Consider the following 20,410-nt stretch of genomic DNA (forward strand, 5'->3'; position numbering starts at 1 on the left):
TATCTTATGTAATAAACTATGATTGGTTGTTTGTCATTTTTACCTAAACCAACAATTTATAATCAGTTACAATCAGTTATGTTGTATATGTGAAATAAAATAATAAGAGGTTATAGAATATTTCGGTTTTCACTTCTTGGAGGATAGGGATAGCCGCGAGTCTTGACTCTTGAGAGTGACTTTCCCATACTTCCTAGAATCATCAGCCAAACAACCTCTGAATATTCCCTTTGTTGGAGTGGTTTGACTTTCGTTCTGTGACTGTCTCTCTATAAGAGTATTGTCTATACACTTTGCACTTTGATTCACACGAAAGAGAGCGAGAAAAGACAAGGAAAAATGAACGTCAGCTCTAGTAAGAGAGCCAATATAATTGTTGCTCTCATTATCGTGGCCAATTTTTCACTGCCACATGTTTCTGAGTCATCACAAGAATGCAAAGGGTGGCTAGTCCAATCAATCCCCATAGACATGCGCCATCTCCCTCGTGTACCTGGCGTCTTATCCACCGGTATGTTTACACTTTACACTAGTCTTGGTACAACTTTTCAGCTCTGTTTGGTAGGCTAGAAAGTGTTGGAAATCACAAAAGAGAATATATAATCTTTGAATATATCAACGTTTTCAAATATTTCTACTATAAAATATTGGCAGGTGGAGTTAGTAGTCAGCATTTCACACTCCACTTCATTGTCATTGCCATTTCCTAGGAAATCGAGTCTAGTGAGAATCTTTTGTAAAAATGAAAGAGAAGTAGAACGCAAGAACCGCAGCTTAGCAAAATACAGTCAAACTTTGATGATTTATACAAAGTTGGTGATGGATTCTTCCAAATGCATAAACTCTTCGGAAATGGTAAATTTAATTATCTAATCAAACAATTCTAACGTAATGAAGTGATGTAATTGATTAATATAGAAATTATTTTGATAATGAAAAACAATTTCTTTATAACTAAAAAGGAGTTTATTTAACAATGTAAACATCAGCAATGTAGCTTACTAGTTTTCTCTCATTTCGGACATTTGCTATGGTTGTAACTGTTGTATATTAGGCTTTTTTTTCCCCTCCAAAGTATGCTAATTGCTACATGATAAAAGAAAAAAAATTTCCAAGTCAAACAAACAATTCCTTCACTCTAGCAAATGGTATTAGGGATCAATTTGACACACAAAATTCAAGTGAAGTGAATGCTCAATGAATTTTTTTTTTTTTTTTTTTTTCAAGAATCAATTTGACTTTCAAAGGGATAAACTTGAATTAAATGATTTTTCAGAACAAAACATGTACTTTAACTTAAGAATTAAAACATTAAAGTGGTATTCAGTCTAGTAAATGGTATACTGGACCAAATGGTATTCATTCTAGTAAATGCTATACAAGACCAATTTGAAAGTTAAATGATTTTTTTCTTGAAAACATGCATAGGAACCGATTCGATTTTTAAAGGGTGAACTTGAATTTATATAGTGAGCTTATACTAAACTAGTCTATCACGTAATTTATTATAAACTTTTCAGCAAAGCAAAATAAAATTACTATGTCATCATTTTGTTTCTTGTTTGAAACTATAGCATCTACTGCATCATAACCTTTTCTTTTTCTGTTTTCGACATAGAAAAATGATATGCATAATGGGCATATCTCTATAATTGTGATTAACTATAGCCCCCTAAACAAAAATTCTCCACCAATGCTCAGCAAGTTGTGTTCTGAAAAAGGCTTTTAATTTATGTGTATAGATAGACTTATTGCTTTTTTACTCTATTCTGATAATCGACGCATATGGTGTGAGCTTTTGTGATGGAATGTGATGGCTTACAAGAATCTGGTGCTAAAGAAGGTTATGATGTATACAAGGCTATAGAGAATGTTGCTGATCGCAATGTTAATGTTAGGTAGGGATTTTTTTAAATTAAATTTAGTATGCTTATGTTATAAAAGCCACAATGGTCTTGTAGTTTTGGAACTGTTCTGCAAATTTGATAAGAGAAACAAGATGATGATGTAGCAGGTGGGTATTGAAGCTCACAACTCTTGCATGTAACTTGCAAATTTCTTAAGTGTGCGTGTGTGTATATATGAAAGTTTCTTTTGTAGTTTTAAGATGAAGGCAATTTTCAGCTATTATGTATGCAATATCATATTGCTATAAGGTGGAACGATTCCCATATTAAGTTGTTTGGTAGTCAATAGCCTTATCCTCATGTTCCTCTAGGAGCTTTACTCTGTTGGAGGTGATCCTCCCCTTTTTTTCATCTCTTATACTATAATTGATAGTTATTGTGGAGTGGTCTCTATGCCTTTGATGGCTTCTGGTCACTTGACAAGCTAAAGTTTAACTATTGATTTATTTTAAAGATGTGTGTGCGTCTGTGTGTTTGAAGACTATACTTATCAAAATAAATATGTGAGCATACAATGCAGAGAATAGTCTGTGGAAAAATGCTGAAATGGACATGAGTCTGTTTGTTGGTTGAAAAGCCAATTTTCTAATACAAAGTTGTCAAGCTTTTTTTTTTTTTTTTTGGGGGGGAGGGGGGGGGGGAGGATTATGAAGCACGAACGCGGCTGGGAGGGTGCTGTACCCAAGTTCGACATGGCCCGCGCGTCGGCGCCACGTTTGAGCTTTTTTTTTTTTTCACGGATTTGAGTTGAATTGGGCTGATTCAGCCAAAATCAAGCCATATTGGCCGAATCAGGTCATATCGGCCAGCGACCGAAACAGCCAAATCAGCCTTAAACCCTCACTCTTCTTAACCCCCAAAACTCTTCATAAACAAAACCTTCCCTTTTTGCCCACCACAACCATCAAAACCAGGTTCGTCCCTAATTCTTTTGCTTTTGTTTGTTTGTTTGTTTTTTTTTTTTTTTTTTTTTTTTTTTTTTTTTTTTTTTTTGTTTGTGCTGTTTGGTTAAGTTTTGATAATGTATGATACAAATGTTTTATTTTTGAGTGAAGGGTATGTTCTTAGTAGTATAATTGAGTCCACGATTTTTGTTTATGGAGTTTACATTTTGTTTATAGGGTGACAAAATTGAGGAAGAGAAGTGCAATTCATGTCATAAATGTCTCATCTTTATGTTTATTTTTGTTTTGTGTTTCTTGCCTTTTTCTTTCTTTGTTTTGTAAATCAAGGCATAATAATGTGTTTTTTAAGAATATTTTAATAGTAAAAATATATAGACAATAGAAATAAAAATATTTTTAATAATTTTTTAATCGCCGCACCTGCACCCAACTTTTTCAAAAATTGCCGAGTCCCGCACCTGCAACTGCACCTGAATTCGAAAACGCACCCTTGCTTCATATATGGATTTGGGAATTGCATTTTGCTTGCCCCTTTATTAATAGAAAATGATTGTTATATGTTTACATTCCCTTTTTATAGAATGATGCTATCTTCTTATTTGCTTTAAAATTGTTATTTTTTTAATTAATGATATTTATACACCATTTACCTGCAAATGAAAAATAATCCTTGTACTTTAAATAGTTAAATCGACCATTCTCTATTTGATGCATATGATGCAGACTATTATCACACTCAGGAGTTTATCCTGAGTATACCACAGAACCATCCAACCTTGCTTCAGGAAGGCCAAATGTGAAGAATGTGACTTTGTTACTTGGTGAATGGTATGGGTCAGGCATAGTTCATGCAAAAGTTTGGATTTCAGATCATTGAGATGTATATATTGGATCTGCTAATCAAGATTGGAAATCTCTCACACAGGTATTGTAATAAATCATATTTCTTGCATATTTGGTGATGACTATCGAGGGATAACTTCTCATTTTCTCAAAGCCAAATCATTTTATAAGGATAGTAAAAGTAGGTTCTCTGGTGATTACATCTGTGAGGATCAAAGCACTTATATGATACTGTAAATAAAATTAATTAGAGTGAACAAGTCTAATTATCAATCATGCTTTCTTCATTAATAAAAAGGTATAAGAACTTGAATATATATCAGCCAAATTTGATGGCTTCAAAGGTCAGATTCTCTCCTTTTACATCTTGCATGAATAGATCAATGTGGGATTTTACCAAGTATCTAATTGAATTTCTTTTTGTTTCCTTACTAAGTAGTAGGGGAATCAAATTAATTTATTTTAAAAACCAGGGTCTAAAACCATCTCTTCAGTTTGTTACTTGCCCTTGTTTAATTATTTTACTACTTCATAATCATCAGCAGTTGCTCTATACTTGTGGGGAAATCCATCCTTTGTTGTTAGCTGTTGCCTGTTGGTTGATGTATATGTAATAAGCGCAGCTACAAAATCTACTTAAGATATCTTTTTTTTTTCCTTAGTCCTTGTCTTCATCCCTATGCATGTATCTATTCATCATGATTTTTTTGGGGAACTTTACGATTGCAAAACTATTTGTTTAAGTTGTATAGTTTACTCTTCTAATTATGTCGTGAGCTATGAGCATGTTGGTTTTCTAAAAAATCAAGCCATAGTGTGTCCTGATTACAAAATGGTTATAGGTGAAGGAGCTCAGGATTTATCTTGCTGGTTGTCCAACAATAGCAAAGATGGTTGAGACCTACTTTGACAATCTATGGAAGCTTGCATTTCTTAATTCTTCAGCTCACACAAAAACAGTTTGGGATGAACAATGGCAAATTAATAGAACAGTTCCTTGCTGGTCATATTTCATTGACCCTAAAGAGAGGTGCAGGTATGTCAAATGCTTATTGTGAAAACCATGTACCAATTTTAATCATTGTAATTAATTTTATGTTCTGATATAGATTGCTCTGCCTGAAGTGTGTAGATTTTTTTGTTTATTTACTATCATATATTGGTGTTTTATAGGGTTTTGTTTGCCTTTGTAATTCTAGTATGACTTTCTATATTTCAACAATTATGGAATTCATCTCATGGGTTTTTTGTTAATGAAGAGAAAATGACCTATTAGTATAACTAGTTGCAAACTCACGTAATGTGTGGAAAAATATAATATAATTATTTTATAAGAAAATAATGTAAAATTTGTAGGTTAAATGATGCATGTGTTATTTAAGTTTTTTTTTTTTTCCAAATATTCAGTTTTTGCAAAAAAAAAAAATTATTGAAAAGTACCCAAAGTTATTTTGTTATTTACCCCTTTTGGAACTCGAGTTCTAAGTGAAAATTGAGTTTAGCAAACTCTAGTTTCATGCTGATAGCTTCTCACGTGGATCATCTAATGTGTTATTTTCAATAAGACGGCAGTTATTTGCTTAGAACTCACGTTTGCTAAACTCGATTTTTACTTGGAACTCAAATTTAGCAATAACAAAACAGCTTTGAGCAGAGGCTTTTCAATAATATTTTTTTGTAACATGTTTCATTAAGTTTAAATTATTATATAATTTAAGAATTCTGGTAAGGAACTGTTTGCTTCACTTTGGCCTTTGGGTGATTGTAACCCTAGGTTTTCTATTTGTAGTTATCATCAAAATCAAACGCTGAATGTTGAGCTTGGCAATGAGCAAATTATGACTTGATAACTATTTTTGGTTGCAGTATTGTTGGTAGACTTTGGAAGAAGAAACTCTTAGGACAGTTTTTTTTTTTTTTTCCCCAATTATTTGTATATGATTATTTCTTCACAGGTCTCCTATTCCTGCATATGTGGAGATTCCCCTTGTAGCTGGATATCCTACATTGTCAGATCCCTATATGTTTAAGATGTCAATTCAAACTCCTGGATACAGTAATTCAACTCTGCGGCCTCATTTCAACTGTCTTTCTTTTCTCCTCCAGAGGTAATTCTGCAATTACTTTTTTTTTTTTTTTTTTCCAAAGCTCATATTTCTGGTATTGACTATGATGTCTAAAAGTGTCATTTGGAAATTGGACTATATATAAACAAAGGAAAATTCATAATTTTAGTATAGAACTATTACAAATGATGATACATAACTAAAATTGAATCATTTGGAATGAGATCTCATACATGCTTGTTAGAAATTAACCCAAATTTCTATTTTGACTTTATTTGAGTTGACAAATGAAATGAGAATGGATAATGTTTTATTGAAGGATCAATACTATCTTTTCTGCTTTGCATCTTGGAATTACATCTCTTGTTTTCTATATCTAATGCTGTTGTGCTTCTATTTAAAAAGAAAAATAAGAACCTCCTAAATTAATAAAATTGATGTGTTAATTTTAACATGTTTATTCTGTTTTATGCTTCATTTATCTTGATGTGATTTGTAGTTGGCAGTTATTATTTGGAACATATCAAGCTGACGAGTAAGCATGGGTGGATACAATTAAATCTGTAGGAAGTGGATTGATCGTTAGAATTAATACCATGGATTGGCTTGGTCAATCTGAGAATATGACCCCAACAGTTTATTGGTCATCCATTTCCTCTGCAATATCAGAGGTAACTTCCACTGTCATTGCTTTATATTTTTGCCATACATATTTTCTTTTCATAAACAATTAGTTTGCAAATTAACATTAGCCAATGTGCTACAGGGTGTATACTCCTCTAATAAGTATCCTTCCATGTATCAAAGTTTCATATTCTTACAAAGTTATTATTGTCAGGTAGTCTTCTCTAAGCAAGCAACAGTGAAGTTATTGGTAGCATACTGGAAATATTCTATCAGCAATGCAGATCAATACTTGAAGTCTCTCCTCAACTCTAACGTTCTCTGCTCTTCTTCAAAGTACAATGACTGTGCAGGCAAAGTTGAGATCAAGTACTATAAGGTTCCTGGTTTCAACTTGACAGGACCTGCCAAATTTCCAAATGGAACTAGCACAGGAAACATCTATCCTGGTTTTACAAGGGTCAACACGGAAAGTATGTTGTTAGTGATGTTCGAGCCCATGTTGCCACAAGCAATCTTGTGTGGGATTACTTTTATGTGACAGCCAGTGTTAGCTTCGGGACTTACACACCTGCCATTGTTTCACAATTGCAGCAAGTCTTTGATGCTGACTGGATGCTGTTCCAATTAAAGCTTTGCAACTGTCATGCTAATTCAAGATAATAAGATAAATATACTAGACAAGAAACAGTAAAAATATAAACAAACAAATAAATTTTGGTGACAATGACATACTTAAATTTTTTGGATTTGATCTCTTCCAAATCGGTGAAGGATGCTTGAAACTGAATGTACATTGATATGAACAAGAGCTGATTACATGAGCTTGAATAAGACCCATCATAAAGCTTCAAACACTTTTTTTCCCCTCTTTCGTGAACCTGTTACCTTTGGAGAAACTAAAATAATATGATGTAATATCTAACCTAAGAGGAAAACGCAATTGTTTTCTGCTCATGAAATTAGATAACATTGTTGAAATTGTTGTGGTGTGGTTGAGTTTGAGAATGAAAGACAATCGATAAAGTGAATGGAATTATACAGAAATTAACATGGTTTGGCTTAAAAGGCTTACGACTATAGTGGAAAGTCATAAACAACTAAATAGTTTATATTAATGTTGTATTACATTGAAATTAATGTAGGCGTAGAGAGGGAAAATTTTCAACCTATCACAAGTTGACACATCATACTACCAAGTCCACAAAGTACAGCCAATTACAAAAGCGCCACGTATTGTTACTAAGTTCTGCTATCACTATTCAGAAACCAACAAAGATTTGCCAAGTATCATTGAAATAAAAGCATAAAAAAGCATGCAAAACCAATCACACATTGGCATGTCTAAGCAATGACGTAGGCCACACATCGACGAGTGTAAGTACCAAGTCCACAAAGTACGACCAATTACAAAAGCGTCACGTATTGTTACTAGGTTTTGCTATCACTATTCAAAAACCAACAAAAATTTGCCAAGTGTCATTGAAATAAAAGCATGCAAAACCAATCACACATTGGCACGTCTAAGCAATGACATAGGCCACACATCAACGCGTGTAAGTAGTGACATAGGCAATCCAATCGATTGCTAACATATGTCATCTTGAAAATTAAGACATTTTGGCTGATCAAACGAGGCCATGTGTCTTGGAGGAAAAGTCTTAAAGCTACCCCAATCAGGTTGTGACATGTGTCACTAATTAGACTCTGCCATGTGTCGCTTACCCCACCCCTAAACTCCTATAAGTAGAAGCCTTTCTAAGGCATTTCTGCACACCAAGACATCTTGGAAGACACTAAGACATTCATGCCACAAGCAGCATCAAAGAAGATTCAGAAGTACAGAAGCTCTACCGGAATCAAGCCCTAAAGCCTCCAAGAACTTCAAGAACTTCAACCTTAAGTACAAAGAACATTCGAACTAGAATCATCCAAACTACCTACCTAGATCTTAAAGTTTGTTGGAATCAAGCCCAAAAACCTCCAAAAACTTCAAGAAACCATAAATCAACGAACCTCTACAGATTCAAGCCCCAAAAGTTCCAAAGAACTTCCACCACAAATGGAGGATTTGAAAAAAAGAAGCAAATCTTCATTTCGTGGTTCGATGTATTTTTCTAGATAAGTTTTAATGAATTGGAACCTCCTATTTATAGTGGAGAGACGAAAAATGGTAGATGGGTATGTTAAATGAGAATGGTGGATGAGAATTTTTGGTGGGAATGGTAGATGAGAATGTTTGGCATTGAATGGGAATGATAGGTGGAAGACTGATAGGCACCAAACGGGAATGGTAGGTAGAATTGGTGACTCAATGTAACTTCAAGGAGGGCTCACGTATGTAATCCTTGCCCTACGCCCTACGGTATTTTATGGGTACCAAGTGCACAATAATGGGTATCACCACTAATTGAACTCGAGACCTTAGCCTCAGGGATGACAAAGGCATCCAACCGCTATGCCACACTCACAAATGGTGACATGGAGTGGGATGAATTTTTCTTTATTAGTACGCTTTCAAAGGTAATGGGAAGACATCATGTACCTTTGCAACATTGCAATGGCCAATTTAAGCTCTTACTGAGGAGCAGTTCTCGATTTTCAAGTGTAAAAGTGTTACAAGAGTAGGGTTATAGCAAAAGACTAATCCTAGGGTTATAGCACAATATAGAATTACACTCCACCGATGATAATGACATTGATAGTTGGAATGATGATATCGATTATGGATAGCATCATTGGTGGCTGGTCAACAATTGATTCGAGAGGCACTTTGTGAGGTGCACATGTACAAGTTTATGGCCTTTGAGAAATCTTTTGCGTCGATTGAGCTAAAAAGAATGACTGATGCCCTTTCAAGGAGATTTAGTGGCCTTAATTGTGAAAATGGACTTCATATTTTGAATTTACCAAAAACTTGGTGGAAAAGGGGTTGGTTTAGAGGCAAAATGGTATTAAAAAAAGGTCAATGACTAGTCAATGGTGGTAGTGTGAGAACGTGATATAACCTAAGCACATAAGAATTAACGTGATTTGACTTGAAAATTTACACCTATAACAAAGTATTGAACAATTACATCTTTATTATAAAACTTTGCGTTGCAATGGATTTAATCTAGGATATCAGGGTAGCATTATGTTTATCATACAAGTATTGTAAATAGACCTAACAAAATTGGACCTTGACCGTTAAACGAACCCAAATGAACAAATAAGGTATGAGCAAAATGAATAGCTACCTATTTTATTTTGATAAGTTTTTGATCCTAACCCGATTTCGACTTTAACCCTTACCCTACCCAACCTGCTCATCAAGCCTTTATTATAAAATTTTTAATTTATTTTATTTTATTGACTCATTTTCAATATATGTTTATATACTAAATTTATCAAATTTGATGGGCATTTCTCAAATACAAATATCAATGTTTGACCAACTGAGTAGTTTTTAAAATGATCATAGATTATCTGCCAGGTGTAATTGTTGTAGTATTTTTTTTTTTTTTGAGAAGAAATTGTTGTAGTATTAGTTGTACTACCAGTACAAATGAAAGCTTGAGAAAGAAATCTGTAGCAAGTCTAAAAAGAGATTGTTTATAAGTTGTAACTTGTAAGGATTCTCTAACTTCTAAAAGGAGAAAAGCAAAGCAAAAACACCTAAAACTGAAAAAATTGCTGACAACTAATAGGTAAAGTAGTAATTATTTCAACATCGATATCTAGTATTTGAAAATGACAACGGAAAGAAATACTGGAAGTGGATAATAGCATAATAATAATTCATAATAGCTTAACCAAGAATGCAATATTCACAATGTTTCCTTTTTAAGAGAAATGTTATGTCGTGATATTTTTACAACAAATCATAAATGGTAAGTTATTATTGATTGTAATAAGTGAGCAAAAAAAAGTAATTTAAGTTATGAATTCAAATTAGAACCAATAATAATTTACCACATATTTTAGACGTAACACTTATATTTGTTATAAATGAGAAAAAGAATAATTTAAGTTATGAATTCAAATTAGAATCATTAACAATTTACCACTTATTTTAAACATAACACACACACACATATACTAGTCTGAGTAGTCTCTTAGCACTCAGAAGTTTTTCCTTTTTTTTAGGTAAATGTTAATAATTTGCATCTATTATAATTTAGAATTTTTTTAAAAAAAAATTTCAAACAAATAAAAAGGATAAACTAATTTATTTTTTGAACGTGAATGAAAAAAAAAAATTTAGGAATTCTCTTTTTGAATTTAAAATAAAATTCGTTATTTGACACTTATGACCTTATTTCTAAATGAAGTTACCCTATATTTATGAGGGTATTTTTAAACCACATAAAAATTCAGTTGAAAGAGGAGAATCCTCTTATATATAGTATAGTATATATATATATATATTTAACAATTTTTTAACAAATTCTTAAGGTTATTTACTGGTGGGCAAGACTGTATTTTTAGTGTGTTCAAATTTCAAATTACAATCGATAACAATTTATGGTGTAAAATTTGTTGAACACACCATTGTAGTTTGACATTTGAGAGACCAACATTGTAGTTTCACCGTATTATTATGAATGTTATAGCATATATTATTAGTTTTTTTTTTTTTTTTTTTTTTCGGGATAAATGAGGGAGATAGAATCCAAGTTAAAGGATAATATTAGTAAATGAGGGAGATAGAATCCAAGTAAATTATTTAGTAAATTATTTGATTGAAGCGTATAATATAATATTAGTTATATAATTCCCTGTAGATTAGGGAGGAAACGCAATGATTCCATAAAGATATTCTGCTCCATTTCATTGACCTTCCGACTTTTCGTTCAGACTTCAACTTCTTCATTACAAATACTCAACCCCCCTCACCCCCACGCATTTTAGAAAATTTGAGAGAAAGAGAGAGAGAGAAAAAAAAAAATGGAAGTGAGCATTGGCAACAGAAGTAGAAGAAGCAGAACCACCATGTTTGTGGTTTTAGTATTTGTGTCAGCCACTCTGTGTTTGCCACATGTGTCCGTGTCTGTATCAGCACACCAATGCAAAGCATGGTTGGTCCAATCCATCCCCACCGACATGCCCCACCTCGCTCGAGTCTCTGGTGTCCTCTCCACTGGTAATAATATCATATATATTAACACGTTGTTTTGTTTTTATGAGTGCCAAAAGTGTATACTGATTTTGGGTTTTGTTTTTTTTTTGGCTTAGGGGATGTGTTTCGTTGGTTAGCTCAGAACTCGAGCCATAAACTGGACATAATAGCTCAGTACTGGCAACTGAATGCGCAGCCCAAAGACCCTCGTTCCGGGGACTATGGATATTCAGAAGCTGATATGAGCAGATTCGGTGCTGCTCAGGGGTCTCAAGTTTACAAGGCCATTGAGGACGCAGCTGATCGCAATGTTTCCATTAGGTACAATACGCAACTCAACTCAATGCACGCAACGTTTCAGTTGTTTCTGTCTTTTTTTTTTTTTTTTTTAGTTGATTGGTGTCTGTGTGATGATAGATACATATATGATAGGATTGCTTTCAATAATTCAGTTCATGTCTTTTTTAAAGCTAGTTACTTACTTCAACCGATTTCTCAAGCAAAGTGTAACAGAGTGCTCCTTTTCCTGTAAAACCCCATCCACTTATATTGTTCTTCACTTCACTTAACAAAAAACAATATATATATACAGTAGTATATGAGGTGGAAAAACATATACAGTGATTTATGAGTTGGGAAAAGAATATAATCAATGCTTGATACGCACACCCACTTGTGTTTTAACTGAAATTGTTACTTAAAAACAAGGTGTGTGTAAGAGTAATTACTGAAAATAACTAATTTAATGACTTGTGACCAAAAGTGATACACAAGACAAGATAGTCTAAAGAATTTCATCCAAAGAGTTACAAGCAAATGAATGAGATTATATGTGCAATGGTACTATCATTGAGACCTGAGTAATGGCAGACCATTCAAATAGTAATCTAAAGAAAGATGTCTTCAATTGCATCTACAAAGCGTTCATATCTTCAGAAGTGTGATTATTCCATTCCATCCACAATATCCAATATTAAGCATAAGCTGGTTAAATTCCAAATGGTGGAAGAGTGATTAGAAAACCAATTTCTCTAACTAGCCAATAGGTCAATCATTCTATTCGGCCTCACCCATTGAGCCCCAAACACGCACAAAGAACATAGCTCAACAAAGAATATGCAAGATCACAATGAAGCGACAATTGACCCAATGTCTCCCTGCTACACCTACACATAGAGCACTGATCTACTAGCTTGATTCCTGTCTTCTTAAGATTATTAATCAAAATTTTCCCACATGTTATTGTCAACACAAAGAAAGTGACCAACTTCGGAGCTTGGTGCATCAAATGCCTTTGCATGAAAACTAAATCTCCATAAGCTACAACCATGAGTTCTTCGCACTTGCTTCATTGTCCAGCCTCTCCAATCCACCTCATACTTTATTGCTACAACTTGTTTCCAACTTTCCATAAATGTGTTTCTTCCTCCCTAAAAGGCCAAATCTACTTTCCTAGGAAAGTTTGGTTAAAGGTGCTTAACTTGCACACCCCCAAATCCCTTCTGACAATTGGAGAACACATTGTATTCCAATCCACTAAATGGAATTTGAACTCATTTCCTAGACCAATCCATAAAAACTCTTTTACAACCTCTCTAACCTATTTGACATAGGAAACAATGATAAACAAGGAAAGATAGTAAGTTGGAAGACTTCAAATCATACTTTTTAGTAGCGTCAACCTTTCCCCTTTTGACAGGTATAATTTTAATTTTTTCCAACCTAAACAATCTATGCTCCATTTTCTCTAAAATGGGATTCCACACTGTTGTTGCCTTGAATGATGAACCCAGAGGCATGCCTAAATAGTTCATTAGCAAACTCCCAATTCTATAACAGATAATATTAGCTAACTCATCCATACTTCCAACATCTCCTACAAGCACTATACCACTTGTACTCAAATTTACATTTTCAAACTTGTAACAGCCTCAAAGCATTTAATATATTGTGTGTGTGTGTATTCAATTTTATTTTGTATGATGAATGGAGTTTTTTGTTGAAAAATACATATGTTTTTAACATAAAATATACTATGTGTATTTTACTAATTGTGTGAACAATTATAAAAACTCGGCCAGTAGTGGGTAATGTGTCATTTTTCTACCCAATTGATGGATAATCATAGAAACACATCAATATCATGGGCATGGTTCATGTTAGGTTTGCATTTCTGCCTCTTTTTGTTTTTGTCAGTTTGCATTTACTATATTCTACATATTTAAACTAATTGTTCTTTATATGAAATTGATTACTCTGTAGGCTAGTGTCACACTCAGGAGTTTATCCAGACTTTACAAAAGAACCATCCAACCTTGCTTCACGAAGGCCAAATGTGAAGAGTGTGACTTTATTGCATAGTGAATGGTGGGGTTCTGGCATAGTCCATGCTAAAGTATGGATATCAAATCGTCGAGATGTATATATTGGATCTGCAAACAATGACTGGAAGTCTCTCACACAGGTATTCTGACACAGTTTTGTCTTGTCATGTAGAGAAAAACCATAACCAGTTAGTCTCCCAGAGCAAAATCATTCAGTAAAAAATAGTGAAATCTAGAAGTTGGTATTTATCTATAAAAAGTAGTAAAAGCCATAACCAGATAAAGAAGTGGGGCGATTTGTTAGTCAGTAGCTCAAAATAATGATAAAGAGGTGAGAGTGAGAATCCTGCAAAGAGAAGAATTGGCAAAGCGGCAGATTAGGATCAATCATAAAACCATATTGAACTGTTTATTTTAAAAGTTCACTCTTCTAATTGTTTCAGTAAGTTGGTTTTCAATTCAACCATGTTATAAGGTGTCATTATTGAACGGCTATAGGTGAAGGAAGTTGGTATTTATCTTGTTGGTTGTCCAAAAATTGCAAAGAAGGTTGAAGCCTACTTTGAAAACCTGTGGCAACTTGCACATCTCAATTCTGCAGCTTACACCAAAACAGTGTGGGATCAACAATGGCAGGCAGAAAGAAAAGTTCCTTGCTGGTCACGCTTTGTTGATTCTGAAGAGAGGTGCTGGTAAGTCAGAGGCTTATTTCGAGAAACAACCTCTGTTAAGTTTTTATCTTCAGAAGTGCTAATCATGTAAAAATGATTTCTCTTCCCCAAGTGCTTAGATAGTTTGCCATCTTCACTTGGTATTATTACTCATGCTTACAGGATATCATTTTCCGTTGATTTTTCTTTTTCTTTTTTTGTGTGTGTATACATTTTGAGATTCGATCACTATGTATCTCCTTTTTTTGCTGGAATTTTGCTATTAAGGAAGGGAGAAGAGTGTAAGTGTAAGATAAATATAATATATACATTACATCTGCTTTACAATTAAGCTGGTAATTTTCTGCAAAATTGCTTGCAAAATCAGTTTGCTTGTCCCTAATTTAGTGATGGCCCCTTCTGAATGGTGGCCTCAAGCCTGTGAGACCAATAATAACATTTTGGCTTATAGATGTACAAGAATCTTGTTTGCAGGAATTTAGAAATAATGGGTAGCATTATAACAAGAAATTAGTTAAACTTTAAAAAAAACTATTTTGCTTGAAATTGACTGGTGGTGATTGCTTGGAAAGAGAGAGAGAGAGAGAAGCAAGCCTCCCCCATTTTTTTTTATTTTATAATAATTCCGAGTGTATATGCTGAATTTAAACTTGATCTACCCACAGAAGGATTTCTAGTATAGTCAAAATTCCATCTCCAAGTTTCTTATAGAGCTTTCTTTTTCATTTTGTAAGAAAAAGTACAATCTTATTTATATTTTAGAGAGCTTATTTCTGCAGCTACTAGTTTCGTTCTTTTACCTGATCATCTAGCTTAACATGCACACTGCAGCTATATTTATTCCCCCCCACTCCCCCACCCTTCTCTCTTCCCAATAAAAAAAGGATATTTTGGTCATTTATGAGCTTGTATACCATTAGCAAAGAAAGCCTAATGATTTTCTTGAATGGCACAATTTTATTCATCTTTTTTATGGTCATTTGTCTAGTTGGCAAGCAAATGAAGTGAGGGGAAAAAAGCTATGATAGTTAATTGATTTGTATCATCACAGGTCGCCTCTTGATGATCATTTTGTGAGGATTCCTCATGTAGCAGGATATCCTACATTGTCCCACCCTCATATGTTTAAATTGCCAATTCAGAGTCCCGGGCAGAACTATTCAACTTTGCAGCCTGAATTTAGCTATCTCTCTTTTGCTCCTCCAGAGGTAACTGGGAATTCCTAACATTTTGTTGGTGATGTGGCTTTTGTTTTGTTCTGTTATCTAATACAAATCTAGGGTTGCTTAGAAATTGAATTTTCATTATATTAAGTAATATTAAGGCACAAACTCATCATTTAGATTGAAACTATTACAACCAATTATAATGTTGAACTGAAATGACATTAGTTGGTAACATATTCAGTACATTTCAAATGCTGAGCTGTAATGAACTGGAATACCAAAGCATGTAATGGCCTTGGAACAACACTTTTTTGCATTAGTACCAAATGGCACATATGCAGAAAGTGATTTTTGTCTAATAATGATGCCCAAAAGTGATTTTAGGCAAAGGTCATCAAGTGCAAATACCTAATAAAGGTGCATCTTACTCAAAATCATTTTATTTAATATTTGCTTAAAACCCTCTATAAAGTGTGAACAAAGGGGTTCTAAGACCATGAAGATGTCATAGAAAACCCATTGGGGAATATATATAGGGTTGATATTATCTGCACTTATAGCCTATTTTTAATTGTTAACTCATTGCTATTTCTGGAAGTGATGTTTAGCATTTTGGAAGCATTGTGTTTTATGCTTTAATTTTGTTGCAATTGTGTTTGGCAGCTATCATTTGGCACATACCCGCCAGATGAACAGGCATGGGTGGAGACAATAAAGTCTGTAGGAAGCGGAGCAACTCTTAGAATTAGTACCATGGACTGGCTTGGTCAGTCCCAATATATGAAGCCAACAGTTTATTGGTCATCCCTTTCCTCTGCTGTATCAGAGGTAACTATCAATGTCATTGCTTCTTATATTCTTGAAACATTGTTAGCTTCTTGTTACAACCAGTTAGCAAAGTAGTGTTGGCCAATTTTTCTAGTTTCTTAGGAGTGTGCTACCATTACATAAGGAGAGAGGTTTAGGGTGACACCTTTGAGGCTGATCTGTGTGTGTGTAGATAACAAAACTTAGGGCCTGCCTTGGCCATGAAACATCACCCCTATTATCTATTACATTTTATTTCTTATTGTGGATTGGAGGATTTAAGGTTTGTTTCAGGCACTTTTTAAGAGTAGGGAGTTCCACATTCAATGCCAACATGATCTAAAGTAGCTGCCTCGAATATAGTTTGCATGACTGCTTTTTGGGCTCCTATTGTCATATTCTATGCAAAGAGAAAATTTTCCCCTTCTTTTGTGCTTATCTCTATGAAATCTGTCTCCCCCCCCCCCCCCCCCCCCCCCACCCCCCCACTTCTGATTTCATTTGTCATAACCCTAGGAAAGTGCTACATCGAGGCTCCTTATGATCGCTTATATGGCCTAATGTGGAACTAAACACACACCCACATGACACATAGTCATAAAATTTAATCCAATTCAAACATTTTGGGGTATCACATACACCAATTCATGTATTAACACGTCAATTCGAATTGTCTTGTAATTTTTAAATTTATTTCCATTTTTCTAAACTTGAGGACTTATACTCTGGGATTGGAACCATGTGCTTAGAGGCTTACTGTTCATCTATTTAATTGGTTTGCTGGGAAAGTATGGTTCAATGGCCAATCTGCCAGCACACCTGACATTTTGTGTATGTGTTCTAGGTTTGGTGTGTTCAAATACCTTATTCATAAAACAAAAGCCTGTTCACTTTCAAGTTAGGACATAAGCAATTGATGAGATTTTATACGGAAAAAAAATTACAGACCAGCTTCTGATACTAGTGGAGTTTTTTATGCCAGGCCACACACCCTTCCTTTTCTAAATGCACTGGCATCAGCCTGATATTGGTGGACCCCAATAGTAATAGCAAGCTTTAAGTATTCATTCGAGTTTTATTCTCCAGTGGAGGATTTAATGGTACTCCCTTATGCATTCCTTGAAAAAGAGTTTCTGTAGCAAAGTAGTGAATAGCGATTAATAGTGCTGTCATTGTTACTTGTCCATGATTGCAATATGCATTTCCAGGACCATTTAACATACCTAAGTCATTCAAATAAAGATTCATACCATGTTGAAAAGAAATTTGTCCAGAAAAATCTGGACCAATTATCTTATATGCAGTAAATATATATATGGAGGTTGGTGGCTTGGGAACTTAGCACGAAGAACCTCCCCCCCAAACCCACAGAGAGAGAGAGAGAGAGAGAACTCCCTAGGTTTTGGCAGCTTGTTTAACACCTGGTGAAATGAATTCATGCTATCTTGCTGTTTCACGTTTCCTTATCTTTGAAGGCACAAGAAGTGTTCTTTCTATTGGCAAGGAAAACGAGAGACTTATTTCAAATGCTACCAAAAGGTGGAATGGATTATCTTTCATTGTTACCAAACATGATTTTACTCATTTAATAGATTTTCACTTGTTTATATCTTTATTAGAACCTTCGACATTCCAGGTTTTATAGTCTTGCAAAATTTATGATTAGTAGGTTGTCTTCTCCAAGCATGCAACAGTGAAGATATTAGTAGCCTACTGGGCACATTTTATCGACAATACTGATCAGTACCTGAAGTCTCTCCTTTACTCCAATGTTCTCTGCAATTCATCAAAGTACAACAAATGTTCTGGAAAAGTTGAGATCAAGTACTACAGGGTTCCAGGTTTCAATTTGACAGGACCTGCTACTCAAAAGGGAACTAGTACAGGAAATGTTTACCCTGGATATACCAGGGTAAACCATGGAAAGTATGCAGTTAGTGATGTGCGAGCCCACATTGGCACAAGCAATCTTATTTGGGATTACTTCTATACAACAGCTGGGGTCAGCTTTGGAACATACAACCCTGCCATTGTTTCGCAACTTCAACAAATCTTTGATGCTGACTGGAGTTCGCCATATGCTATTCCGGTTGAAGAGTTGGAGGTTGGTCATGCTTGTCCAAGATGAGGAGTAATTGAACTTGTTGATTTGGATTAGTTCCAAATCAGTAAATAATGGTCTGAAATTAAATAAAGCTGAGGAGTAGCTGAACTTGTTGCTTTAGGCAAGTTCCAACCAGAAAATGATAGGCTTGAAACAAAGGGTTTAGTACATTTGATGTAAATTAGTTAAGGAATTGGATTTGGTATTACGAAGAATAAAAGTTTACAATTGAATAATTATTCTTATTTATGTTTTTGGTTTTTAACACTAGAACAAAATTACATTTTAGCCAATTTTTATAGATATCCTTATAAAATTATATTTAAATTTTTTGTGGGTCTCAATTAGCATCCTGTTATATGAAATTTAAGCAATTGTATAGTTAATGTCTCAATGAACATTAAAAAAAAAATGGTAGCATCTCTCCACTCTCCCCAAAAAACAATTATTGTGGCATTCAAACAAGATACTGTCAGTAAACATCACTGGATTTTATATTAGAACCCCAATCAATGCCAAAACCAAGCTTAAGCCTTTGAAATACCTCTCACCTTCACTTTTATTTTATTCAATACAAACAAAATAAATAAATCCAAATGTGTGAAAAAAAAAAAAAAAAAAAAAAAATCCCATAGAGGGAGAACCCAAATTCAACCAGTTCAACACGTGCCAAAACCCAGTATTCCCAATCATCAAACCCAAAATTCGGAACCACAAATAATTAAAAGTTCAACATATGTAAGAGATAAAACTAAAGCTAATGAGGGTATGTTATTTATGTAAGAATTCAGGATAAAAAATTGTGATCATTCATGAAAATTGGTTGTTCATTTGATTAATTTATCGAAAATGACAATTTCCATGAATTGTGGGAATTCTACATCTCTCCTTTTAAGTTAAGGAGATATCAATTCTCACATATCTTGCATTAGTGAGAATTACTAGTGTGACATTTTAATTTTTCACAATTTTCCCTTAAAATTAAGTATATGTAACTAATTTCGGAAAATAAAATGTTTCTTTTTATTCAGATCATACATTTATTAATGTCATTTTTTTCATATTTTTAAAAAATTATTAATTTTTTTTTTTTGAGAATCTAATTATTAATATTTAAATTATTAATATTTTAGTTACTAATAAATTTGTATAAAATTATCTTAAATATCATATAGCAGGCCTCTTTTTATCAAGGCCAATCCTCTTTTCTCATAATTAAACACACGGCAAAAACCCAGACCCAACACAATGGACACTAGGCCCAATCTTAAAATAGACCAAGCCAGCCCACACTTAAACAAAACAAACCCACCCAAAGACAAACCCATCAGCCAACATTTCAAGAAATAACAAACTTCATCTATAGTGATAAGGAATCATGGAGAGTTTTTCTTTTGAAGATTTCTTCAAAAAGTTTCCATTATTTCACTGTGATTCAGCATGTTGCTTTATTCTTATTGTTATTTTACTGCTTTGTATTATAGAGATATATTTGTGATTTTTTTTTTATAAAAAAATTGTGGTTGTTATGGATACAAGTGATAAATTGATAATCAATGCTGTTATTAGAACAAATAGGACTCAAACTCAATATTTTCAAAAAGAAAAATGATAGATGCATGATTCTCAACAAAAGAAAAATATGCATACATAGATTAATGACTCTCCCACTTATTTAAAATTGAGTGTACGTAAATATAACAACTCAGTTGAAGTTAAAAGGTTTCTGTGAATTTTAGTTAATTCAACTGGTAAAATTTATTGTAGTTACATAAGATATTGAGGTTTAAACCCTACTTATACCAAATTATTAGTGCTTTAGTTTGATAACAAAGACTAAAGAGCAATTATTGAGCACTAGCATTGAAAAATGCTAAAGGCATATTTAAGGC

At 33.7% G+C, this 20,410-nt stretch overlaps 1 protein-coding gene, 1 long non-coding RNA gene and 1 pseudogene across 2 annotated transcripts; 2 read left to right on the forward strand and 1 right to left on the reverse strand.

Annotated features, from left to right (window-relative positions):
* The first annotated feature begins 187 nt into the window (after positions 1-187).
* LOC126712821 (uncharacterized) lies at positions 188-7,212 on the forward strand (annotated as a pseudogene).
* LOC126712822 (uncharacterized) lies at positions 6,369-7,227 on the reverse strand. The gene is made up of 2 exons (XR_007651164.1): positions 7,081-7,227; positions 6,369-6,994 (listed from the first exon to the last, which is right to left on the reverse strand). It is a non-coding gene; the product is annotated as an uncharacterized LOC126712822 (long non-coding RNA).
* A 3,916-nt stretch (positions 7,228-11,143) lies between these two features.
* LOC126712823 (uncharacterized) lies at positions 11,144-18,754 on the forward strand. Its single transcript, XM_050412306.1, has 7 exons — positions 11,144-11,470; positions 11,563-11,767; positions 13,709-13,910; positions 14,269-14,462; positions 15,493-15,649; positions 16,271-16,435; positions 18,084-18,754. The coding sequence occupies exons 1-7, from the start codon at positions 11,275-11,277 to the stop codon at positions 18,540-18,542; spliced, it is 1,578 nt and encodes a 525-aa protein (XP_050268263.1). The 5' UTR covers positions 11,144-11,274; the 3' UTR covers positions 18,543-18,754.
* The last annotated feature ends 1,656 nt before the right edge of the window (positions 18,755-20,410 follow it).

This window comes from Quercus robur, chromosome 2 (assembly GCF_932294415.1).
Source record: "Quercus robur chromosome 2, dhQueRobu3.1, whole genome shotgun sequence".
In the NCBI taxonomy this organism is placed as follows: domain Eukaryota; kingdom Viridiplantae; phylum Streptophyta; class Magnoliopsida; order Fagales; family Fagaceae; genus Quercus; species Quercus robur.

What these genes read in the sequence shown, in the direction of transcription:
- LOC126712823 (XM_050412306.1), top strand. Translation starts at nt 11,275, where the DNA reads ATGGAAGTGAGCATTGGCAACAGAAGTAGAAGAAGCAGAACCACCATG. An exon ending in ACTGGAAGTCTCTCACACAG is followed by an intron (nt 13,911 to 14,268) that starts GTATTCTGACAC and finishes GAACGGCTATAG; the next exon opens with GTGAAGGAAGTTGGTATTTA. An exon ending in TTTCCTCTGCTGTATCAGAG is followed by an intron (nt 16,436 to 18,083) that starts GTAACTATCAAT and finishes TATGATTAGTAG; the next exon opens with GTTGTCTTCTCCAAGCATGC.